The sequence below is a fragment of the Diadema setosum genome (assembly GCF_964275005.1).
Source record: "Diadema setosum chromosome 21 unlocalized genomic scaffold, eeDiaSeto1 Scaffold_21_unloc_1, whole genome shotgun sequence".
Classification (NCBI taxonomy): domain Eukaryota; kingdom Metazoa; phylum Echinodermata; class Echinoidea; order Diadematoida; family Diadematidae; genus Diadema; species Diadema setosum.
The window spans coordinates 229711-241441 of record NW_027307650.1 but is presented as its reverse complement, the minus strand read 5'-3'; the positions used below and the strand labels follow the sequence as shown (position 1 = coordinate 241441).

At 36.4% G+C, this 11731-nt stretch overlaps 1 protein-coding gene across 1 annotated transcript; it reads right to left on the bottom strand.

The window, feature by feature from the left end:
• Positions 1-3031: 3031 nt before the first annotated feature.
• Positions 3032-4817, bottom strand: LOC140245698 (uncharacterized). Its single transcript, XM_072325237.1, has 2 exons — positions 3606-4817; positions 3032-3067 (listed from the first exon to the last, which is right to left on the bottom strand). Exons 1-2 carry the CDS (start codon positions 4815-4817, stop codon positions 3032-3034), a joined length of 1248 nt encoding a protein of 415 aa, XP_072181338.1.
• Between the last annotated feature and the right edge of the window lie 6914 nt (positions 4818-11731).

Below are 11731 nucleotides of genomic sequence, written 5' to 3'. Positions count from 1 at the left end.
TTTTCTCAATATTTTCTTACGCCTTTCTCTGAATGAAGCATCATTACTATATCTAGCTTTCCTCATTTTCTTCAACCTTTCTCTGAATGAAGCATTGTTCTGATACTTAGCTTTCCTCATTTTCTTTAACTTTTCTCTGAATGAAACACTGTTTTTATATTTGGCTTTCATCTTTGCACTCATCAATTTCTTAACATTTTCTCTGTACCTGGGATCCAAGCAATACTTGTCTTTCTGCCTCACTCTGGCTTGCTTTTTTTTCTCACTCCTGTATGTACATGTGGGATTGTCATACTTTTCTTTCTGTCTCTCCTTCACTTTCTTTTTCTTTTCTAACCTGTGATTTATATCTGTTTGATATCTTACTCTCTTTGCAGCTGCATTTTTAAGTTTTCGGAGTAGGAAAGACTGATCATCTGGCAGAATTTCTGTATGTAATTGCTTTCGGTCACTTTTTGCCTTTTCTCTCTGTGCTCTCATTCGATCTCTATTTTTTTGTCTGGTAACATTGGCATTCCCTTTTCTTCTTTGTTTTTTGCTTTTAGTAGTTCGCATAGTAGTTTTAACATCTTCAGATTCCTCAGCATGCCTACTCATTTTAACTGCAGGTTCCATGACATCCTCTAATACTTGATCATTCAAAAAATTGATTTGACAATCATTGACTTGTTTCATAACTTTCCTCTTTGTTGTAAGTTTTCTCTTTCTTGTCACAGGTGTTTCGACATCAGTAGTGTTTTGTGGTCTTGACAAGTTTTGGGATGAACTTGATGTTTGGATCCTTGGACACACAGATTCTACAACATCGTAATGATTGCCATTTGTGTGTTGCAAGTAAATACCTCTTTGTGATGTAACAATTCCAAACTGAAGTTTGCTTGCGCCAAATAATTTCCATTTTGAAAAGTTTTCTTCATATATATAAATATCAGTATCTAGTAGATTTGATGAGGCCATTATTTCCAATTCTGTAGCCCATGTGCCATTGTTGAATACTCTTTCCTTTGCAATGTATTTCACAATATCTGTGTATCCTGATCTTAAAAGGCTTACATATGCTTGCCTGTTTTGTAAAATATGCTTAACTATTGCTTTTCGAATATCACGGTGTGAATCTTCCTTGCCACATATGACATATGATATAGCTCTGTAAAAGCAATTTCCATCACCAGTAATTCTATAAATAGTCAATGGTTGTGACAGGATAGTAATATCACCCTTTTCTACCATATCTTTTTGCATATCATTACTGCTAAATTTGTCATTAACCTTTATGCCACATTTGCAACAAAACTTCTATCAGATTTATTTACTGGTCTGTACATGAGATTAATCTTTTTTATTTCTCCTACTTGTTTCACCTCAGATGCATCAATGTTGGCATTTACTGTCTGTTCACATGTGTTTTGTAATGGAATTTGTGTCTCTTGCAAATTTGATACCATTATTTGTTTGGACATCATTTTCTTCACTCTAACACTGCATTTCTTTAATGTCAGGTTTTTAGTAATTTTAGATGATTCATCATGACTTTCCTTCTTGTTTTCCACACTTGTATCTGAAGTCGCATGAAATACAGGTAATTTGTCATCCAAAGTACTAGACAGAACAGTAGTTACACTTTCCACTGCGTCAAAATGATTGCCTCCAGTGAACAGAATATATATGCCTCTCTCAGTTGTTACTTTGTTGTAGTATCCAGGTTTCCTTGCAGACAGTATTTGCCAATTTTCTGTTCGATCATCATACACATATATATCACGATCTAGCATATGTGCCATTGAACTAATATCAGTATGACCAGCCCATGTTCCTAAATCCATCAATTTCTCTTGAAGTACAAAGTCCCTGACACTCTGATATTTCACTGTGTCTATTACATTTTTAAATAAATCACCCGTTTCCAGTAAATGTGCCACATTGGATTTCCTGAACATGAAATGGTTTCTTTCGCTGCCACTAACAACATGAGCAATACTTCTGTAAAAGCAATTGCCATCACCCATAACTCTCTTGATATTTACAGGTTTCCCAATACACAAACTTTCAGTCCTATCCTCCATTGATACATTGGCAGTACCACTGTAACTGAAATTCAATTTATTGCACAAATGCTGCTTGTCTACGTACGTAATTGGCACAAATTTGAAATTTCGATCTCTTCTTTCTGTCATCTTCTCAACTGAAACACATTCCACTTCATTCTCATTTCCATAGTCATCACTGTTTACATTTACTCTGTTTTTCTTTGTTTCATTTTGAGTCTTACAGCTATCACTGTTAATTCCATTAACATCATCACAGTGTTTTGAAATGTTGCTATTTTGATCATTTGTATTCCTACATGCAGTATTCACCGAGTTTGATCTCTTGGAGCCACTAGTTGTTAATGCATTTTTCTTAGAATTGGATTCTACTGCCAGACCGGTTAGTTCAAACTGAGTAGTACGTAAATCACATGCCATTGATTTTGCCAAATTCAAACAGTGTACCTGCACACCTTGCCATGATGAAATGTTAAGCAACACACTGCATCCATCTTGTACCAAGTATCCATCATGACTTCTGGAATGAGAATCAAAAACATAATAACCCTTGCCATGTGTGATGATTGCAAATGTACTCTCAGCAAAATTCATAAGACATGCATCATAACTGCACAGTTCTTGTTCTAATGCTTGGTTCAATGACAAAGCACCAAAATTTGACAAATTGTTTTGATTTCCATCCAACACACCATATTTTGATTCAGCATAGGTTATTTGAAAGTTTTCATCCAGAATATGAAGTTCCTTGGGTAATTCATCTATCATTACAAGCTCTTCATTCAATGGTGAATCCTTCTTTATGTAATAATACAACTCATTCCCGAGTGTCAGAATCTGATCAAGATCACAAGGTCTCATTTCCATTCCATTTTTAGTTTGAGTGTAGAGAACTGCCACAAGAGAATTACATGCACATTGTTTGCCAGCAGTATAACCAAATCGTTGATCACCCTGATTAAAATTTCCTTGTGCGATTGTTTTGGTCATAGAATATGATTGCCTTCCACCACATTCAGAATCTGAAAGAGAAACAGGCTCAAACACACGTTCTTCAGTCTCTAAATTATTTGCAGCTGGGTCATCATCTAATATAAGTACTGTTGATTCCTGAACATCATATGAATAATGGTGGTCAACACTTTTTGCAGAATCATCATTCGTTACTATGCAATCAGATGGATTAGTAGTTTTTTCACGTTCAGGCAGGAATATTGATTCATTACAAACTTGAACACACATGTTTTGTGTACCTGAAACAGGTTTGTGACATGAAGAGTGAACAGTTACATTTGTAGTAGAATTCATAGAGAACAATTCCTTCACTGATATTTGACTGTCACCTTCAACACCTTTTGTTTCACTGTAACATGGGTTTAGTTCATGCACATTGTGGATTCTGTCACATTTCACTTTGGACATATCATTCGAGCCTGTGTTATCTCTACTTGTGGAATTACTGTCCTCATGGGCAGATATTTCATTCTTACACAACTTTTCATTCTTTGCTGCATGTTCTCCTTCAGGAATGTCATGTTTCGGCTTTTCATTATTACGCACCTGTGAGTCAGCATTTTTTACCGGTGGCACACTTTGTTTGTTGCTGATCTTCGTGAAACGACCTTTCTTTCTTGGTTGCCGTGCATTTCCACCTCCATAGAGCCTGTTTACATTCCAAACTTCTTTTTCAACGTCTGTGGAAAGGACAGAGACACATGTAGCCTGATCACCATTCAGTATGAAACATTCATTAGTCATATTCGGAGTGCTTTTAGCCACATCAGCCCAACTTCTCTGTGTTTTTGCATAGATTTGCTCAGAGTATTTTGCCATAACATGAGGTGACTGAACACACTTTGAATATACATTCAATACAGATTCAGTATAAACCTGCAGACTATCATTTCGTTCTGTGACCAAGTTTGCATTCATATTTCGCTTCACGAGTTCACCATGTTCTTCTTGCCTTGTTTCTACTTTTGATTTCTTGCCTTTGCTGGTCTTGGCTCTTCTCTGTTTTTCAAGATAGTAGGCTTTCATTGCATTGCCAATGTAGGTCACACCAGGTTGGAGAATCACACCATTTACAGATCTCACTGAGCTCTTGTTACTGGTCTTGGTCTTAGGATTGTCAGTCATTGTTTGGGATGTTGTCAGTTTGGCCTTCTCAATCATTTTTGTCTTCCTTGATTTCACAGTTGTCCAACCATCATCAACTGCCGTTTCATATGGTTGAAATTGCCTCCTAGTGAGATTTGTAATGAATGTCGGATCTGATTCATCTCTGTCACAATTTGCTCTTTCCTCCACACACACATTTGTCATTTCTAGAACACCATGTTTGTTCTTTCTTTTCACATACCTCTTTTTCAGTCTCTTCATTGGTTTCCTTCTCTGGTTGCTCTTGCATGATGAAAGTGAAACATCAACATGAAAATCTTCATCACCAAGGTCTTCGAGAAGCTCGTATCTATTGAAATGACAGGGAATGCCAACTTTGTCAAAGATGCGATGGGCAATATTATTGCTTCCACATGCTGAACATACCCAAATCAACCTTGCATCACACATTCTAGCCTCATGAGAAATAGTTCCTGTACACATCACATGAAACTGCTTGCCACAACCCTCACATGGTACTCTGCTTTCATTTTCATTGATCACATTGCAACATGCATCACATTCACTGACCTCTTCATTTCTCATCAAGTCACAACTATGGAGGATATCTAGGATATCACCAATAACAATCTTGAATTCACTTGCTTCCATTGTCAAACTACAGGGCTTTCAAATCTTTGAAAGTATATGGTACCTATTACTAAATAAATGTATATCAACTGTTCAATCAACACAGTTATATTCCTTGAAACACTATACTTTTATGAATCACACCTACTCCACTAGTACTGCGATTACTAACAAAATTGTTGGATTGAACAGCTTTGAAATGTTTCTCACACTTTTAACTATTCCTTCAAAATTTCAACTCCTAGCTCTTAACTCTTGTCAACTGTAGTCGAGTTATTTGCAGCAGTCTTCAATGCAGAATATATCAAATATCAAATAATCCTTGAAGGTGCAAATATTGTCTACCCTAATTACATTTACGACACTATAATGCTTTCGTCTTAAGACGGCACTCTTTAATAATCTTTCAGTGTATTCTGGACTCAAACACCTTTTCTCAAATTAACTGTTTCTATTTCAAGTTTTCAGCAAACTTCTCGCCTTCTCTACGACAATTCTCTTTCCACAGTTTTTAACTATCCTTTTAAAGAATGCACTCTTTCATTCACACTCCCTAAAACTCTGTTATTCTGTTTAAATTTCACTCTTTTTTCGTCAACTCTCACTCTTCCTCTCTTTGATTTTACTCTTTTTCTCTTTGTCTCTAACTCTTTCTGCCTCTGATTCTGAAACTTTCTCTCCTTCTGATACTGTCTTTATTCTCATGCACTCAGAAGTTTTCTATTCTCAGCTTTCTTCAAGTTCAAGTTAAGGTACTTCAGGTAAAGTTCAAGTTAAGGTATTTCAGGTAAAGTTCAGGTATTTCAGGTATATTTCAGATATTTCAGGGATGAGTTCGTGAACTCCAGGATGAATTTAAAGATGTAATCTCAGTGAATATTCAGTGAATATTCAAGGATGAAGGTGAAATGGTATGAGATGAAATGTAGGATGAAGATGATTCAACAAATAACAAACACAAACACAAACATACTTTCAACAAAGACCAACACAAATCTCCTTCCAAGGCAACCAGTACCTGCAGAAAGAAAAGAAAGGAAAAACACAAATATTACAACAATACCTGTAGAGTGAACTCTCATTAAAATTAGCACTGATGTAACGAAGTTCACTATAACAACATACTTGCCAACATTTTCATTTGAGAAAGCGGTAGAATCCAAGATGTCTACGCTAGCTTGAATACTAATGAAATCTTTCAAAAGCGGTAGTCTACCGCCAAATGCGGTAGAGTTGGCAAGTATGTAACAAGGTAATTTTTTTGTGGTCCTAGATTGTAATTTTCATTTCTATTGTATTATTTTAGTAACCCTGATATAACAAGGCGTCATTATAACAAGCACATTTTTCTAGTCCTGACGAGGACCTTGTGTTAAGGAGAGACCACTAATAATCCCTTACAAAAAAAATTGCTATGGTATACCATAAAAATACCATACAATGTATGGTACCATACCATACAATGGTATTGTATGGTATCATAGACTTATACCATTCGAATACCATATGAATACATCACAAATACCATAGCACAAATACCATATACCATACATACACCATACACATGTACCATACACATACCATAACACATGTACCATCCATATACCATACATATACCATACAAATACCATACATCTCATTTACATTTTTGGGACAAATTCATGCAAATTTATGCTACCATACATCTACCATAAAAAAATACCATACAGTTACCATATAACCACCATACACTTACCATATATTGTTAACCATACATCTACCACAGAACCACCATAAATTTACCATATAAACACCATACAGATCCAGCAAGCAGCATATACCTACCATATAACTACCACACATCTACCATATTACCACCATACACCACCACCAAAGCACCATATATCACCATATAGCTACCACAGAAGCACCATATAAGTACCATACAACCACCATACACCAACCAGCAAAGCACCATATACCTACTATATAACCACCATACAGCTACCTCAGAAGCACCATATAGTTACCATACAACCACCATACACCATCCAGCAAAGCACCATATACCTACCATATAACTACCACAGTAGCACCATGTACCTACCATATAACCACCATACACCTACCACCGAAGCACCAGATAACTACCATATAACCACCATACAGCAACCATAGAAGCACCACATATTTACCATACAACCACCATACACCATCCAGCAAAGCACCATATACCTACCATATAACCACCATACAGCTACCACAGAAGCACCATATAGTTACCATACAACCACCATATACCATCCAGCAAAGCACCATATACCTACCATATAACTACCACAGTAGCACCATGTACCTACCATATAAGCACCAGATACCTACCATATAACCACCATACAGCAACCATAGAAGCACCACATATTTACCATACAACCACCGTACACCATCCAGCAAAGCACCATATAACCACCATACAGCTACCACAGAAGCACCACATATTTACCATACAACCACCATACACCATACAGCAAAGCACCATATATCTACCATATAGCTACCACAGAAGCACCATATACCCACCATAAATCTACCACAAAAACATCATACATCTACCATAGGAGAACCATATCCATACCATAGCGGTATCATACATGTACCATATAACCACCATACATATACCAAGAAGCACCATACACCCACCATAAATCTACCATAGCGGTATCATACATGTACCATATAACCACCATACATATACCAAAATGCACCATATAACAGCTATACATCTACCATATAACCACCATATATCTATCATATAGCCACCATACATTTACCTCAGAAGCACCATATACCCACCATAAATCTACCACAGCGGTATCATACATGTACCATATAACCACCATATCCCAAAAAGCAGCATATAACAGCCGTACACCTACCATATAACCACCATATATCTATCATATAGCCATCATACATCTACCATAGAAGCACTGTGTGGTAAAAGCATAGTGATTTTGTGGTAGATGTATGGTGGTTATATGGTGTATGGTGGTTATATCCCTAATAGCAGAAACACATCTTAAAAACGTCTTAAAGACGTATTTTCCTGACCAGTAAGTTGTCTTAAAGACGTCATATAACGGCGCAAATAAGACGAAAACTTGCACCAACGCGAGACGTCGTGATGACGTCATATTTTTACGTCATTACGACGTCTTACTGGTCATGAAATGACGTATTTGAGATGTTATTAAGACCAGTAACTGACCATAATATGACGTCTTAAAGACGTAATTCTTAGCTGTCACTGGTCATGACAAGGTGTCTTTAAGACCAGTTACTGACCATAATACATTGTATGACATGTTTAAAACATAATTCACACATTTAAATGGGCATGAAAAGACGTCATTAAGATGTATTTAAGACCTGTTACAAGTCATGACAAGACGCCTTTACGGCATATTTTGGACATGTTACTGGTCATGAAAAGACTTCATTAAGATGTGTTACTGGTCAGAATAAGTCGTAATACTCTGAAAACATTTTAAAATGTATAAATGTTCACAAAGATGTCTGTGTGATATCATTACGGTGTCAATAATTGTTTTATTTTAAATTCTATTTATCATGTAAAATGAGTGGGACAGCATTAATGCATCAAAAAGACAGATTGTTCTATGGTTACAGTATATCAATGTATAATTTACAGTACTCAGTGTAATGAGCATATTTGTCTTACAACTACACCTGTCAAAACCACCTCATATACTAACACTCAATCACTAACACAAGACAAAGACTACAATACTGCATCAAAAAATTAAATACACACAAGTTGATTAGAAACGTATTTACATAATTCAATCATGAACACAAGAAAAACACATACATTCTATATCTTGAAAAAAGGAAAACATTTTTAAAAATACACTTTGCTGTTAACATAGCAGTTTCCAAGCACATGTATTGAAGGTCTAACTAGTATATTGCTTACTAGAATCAACTGAAAGACCTGAAAATTTACACATACAGAGTAGAATAATTTAACCACCCCCCTCAAAAAAAAAGACCAGTATTTTCAACATTTGGATTTCAATATGCAAATTTCTTATGAATTTTAGGGAAAGTTTAAATTTCATCTAAAATCAATGAAAAATAGAACTCCTTCAGGTTTTCTGTAGAAAAAAACAAAAATCTTCCAAATGATGTAATTGATATCCATGACACAAATTCGTACAAATTTTGCACATTTCCTATTTTCCTTTGTTTTTTGTTTTTACAGAATTTTCTGCTTTTTAAAAATGAAAAGGGAAAATCTAGCCATGCTTACTTTAGACAATAATAAAATATAATTTTAAAAACTGTATACCCCCTTGCCCCCAATGTCACTGGAGGGGGTGATTACCCACAATTTCAGAACATGAAATGGCGGTTCTCCACAAGACTGAGCATAGAATTCATGTTATTGCTGATATACTCTGTTACTGTTTCACCTTCCGAAGCTCTGATACAAACTTCCAATTTTTGGCTTGATAAAATATCCACGTGTATCAAACATTTTGAAAGCCTCTCATAAAAAGCTTATCATACGATTGACAATCTGAAGATGTCCGAATTTTCACACTGTAACATTGGCAATTCGCCGGGGCAGCGGCTGAGCTGCTGCAAGCAAGAGCACAGAAGTGCAGTCTCAACTGCTCTGTGTTGGTTGTATACCTGCTGCGATGTGGCGTGTGAGAGCCATATGACAGGCGTAGAAGTCCGCATTTCACTGACTGTATATTAGGGAGTTAAGATTGCACCTTGACATACGTTGTAGTCGACATGAACCGATGGCGTCATTTAAGGCTACGTTTACATGGTGCAGTGGACGACGTTCACCTGTCTGAGATGACGTGAAATTGGCGGGTAAGGAGTGAACACATCGACGTACTGTTGAGAGTGAGGCACATGCGCAGTAGCCCTTTCGTTGCAGGCAGACATGATCTCGACTCCGTCCACTAGTGCATGTTCACTGAAATCTTAAACTCCCTATTGGGAAACCACACACAAGTAGACGTGCTAACTACAATAGGTTGTGGGTGTTGACTTTTGTTCCAGCCTTTTTGCAAAATTGTTTATTCCACACTGACGTACATGTAGTAATTTCCATTGGATGCTTCCTTGGAGACAAGATACAGCTAGTACAGGGTGCTGAGTAAAGCTAGCTTGTTACTTGCGAATTTTGTTACGGGGCTTGCTCTGGATCCTGAAATGACCACTCATGTTGGGGATGCCACAGCTGGTTGCTGGACTTAGAGTGCTGGGAAAAGAAGGGGATGTGAAATGAAGATTTGAAATACTAGTGGAACTTCTTTTTGCTACTATAAATTACATCTTAGCCATATACTGAGTATCAACACAAGAGTTTTGGGTCAATTTAACATGAGTCACAAAATTAATGCTCATCTAAGTACATATTCATTACTCTTCTTACCCATCATTGCTAATTTTCTAGGGCAAGGTGCTAGGTAAGCATGTGCCCGCTTGCCCTGGGCAAGTCAAAGTCGGGCAAGTGTTGTGGAGCAAAGGCAAAAACTGATTGCTCAAATCAGGCAAGGAAAATTCTCAAAGTAAGGTGGATTTTTTTTTCTTAATATTCCTCAAATGCCATTATGCAGTTAATGAATTTGATCCTATCAAGGTAGGACAAACTGATCATCCAAATGGATGACTTGGTACTCTCTAGTTACTACAATCTTCATACAAAAGTATATGTTTTCATTGGCTTATACTCTTCATAATGATCTGACTTTGCAAGGAGAGGAAATTTGTGAAAAATTTTCAGATTTACCAAAACTATCTTTGTGCTTTAGAATCAGTAATGTGATAATCACCTGATTCTTCTATTGCTGATGGTTGCCTCCAACATGGAATCCACACCTAATCTGTTGCCGTTTGACACCTCCTGGTGGCTATTTCATGATTTTCTGTGCCAGAGATAAAAGTGAAAAAGGTGATCCAAATTGTGACTGAGACCACACAAGACAGTACACAAGTGCCATTCATCTACCAATATTTATTGTGAGCAATGGAGAGTGATTCATGGGCTATGGATCACTTTCCAAGAAATATTGGAAGATGAATTAAGCTTTAGAGGCTTATATTTTTCCCTTTCTATTCGATAAAAAAAAACTAACGATTCAAAGATCCATGTATTCATTAAGCAATAAAAAGCAAGTTACAGAAAACAATGCATTTTCTATTACAAATATCAGTCTAAAATTCATATCTACAGTCTCTTTAAATCAAATTATAGGCACACTTTTTGGAGTATAAAAGTGGGGAAAATCAAGCAAGTTGAAAGCAAGCTTCACGTAACACATTTCCATCATATGAATACATTGTACATCATGTATGACAAAAAAAAATGAATTAAACTATTCTGCACATATTTTTGTTGAATATTAATTGAACTCAAATACTCTTGATGATGTGAATCCTAGCATATTGCAAAATACAGAGTCATAAGTGCACTTATTTGCCTCTTGAGGGTCAAATCAAATGCAAATTTTGCATGTCGATTTTATGCTTATATTACGTACTACCACGGTCATTACTGTATATGTTGTCAATAGATTTTTTTTTCTTTAAAACATGTAAAATTGTCCCTCTTGGGGGGGGGGGGGGGGCAACTGCCACTGAAAGGTGGACACCATGCTCATTCAACAAAACATGCAAAAGGGTTTTTTTTTTCACGGGCAGGCAATGCATGCGCGAACAGTGGAAAGGGTATCAAAATCACAGAAATTTTGAAAAAAGGGTTCGCTTTTCAATAGCTCGATATGTGTTCAGGGAATATATGAAGAGTTTGTTTGCAAAAACCGATAAGTCCATTTTTGAAGATTTTGAAGTACGGTCTCTGTCATAAAGTACAAAATGATACCTTTTAAATGATATATTGGTCACTACAT

Coding starts and splice junctions, on each gene's coding strand:
- LOC140245698 (XM_072325237.1), bottom strand. CDS start 4,817: ATGGAAGCAAGTGAATTCAAGATTGTTATTGGTGATATCCTAGATATC. Junction 3,068..3,605: donor TAAAAAATGCTGACTCACAG/GTGCGTAATAAT, acceptor TTTCTCTTTCAG/ATTCTGAATGTGGTGGAAGG.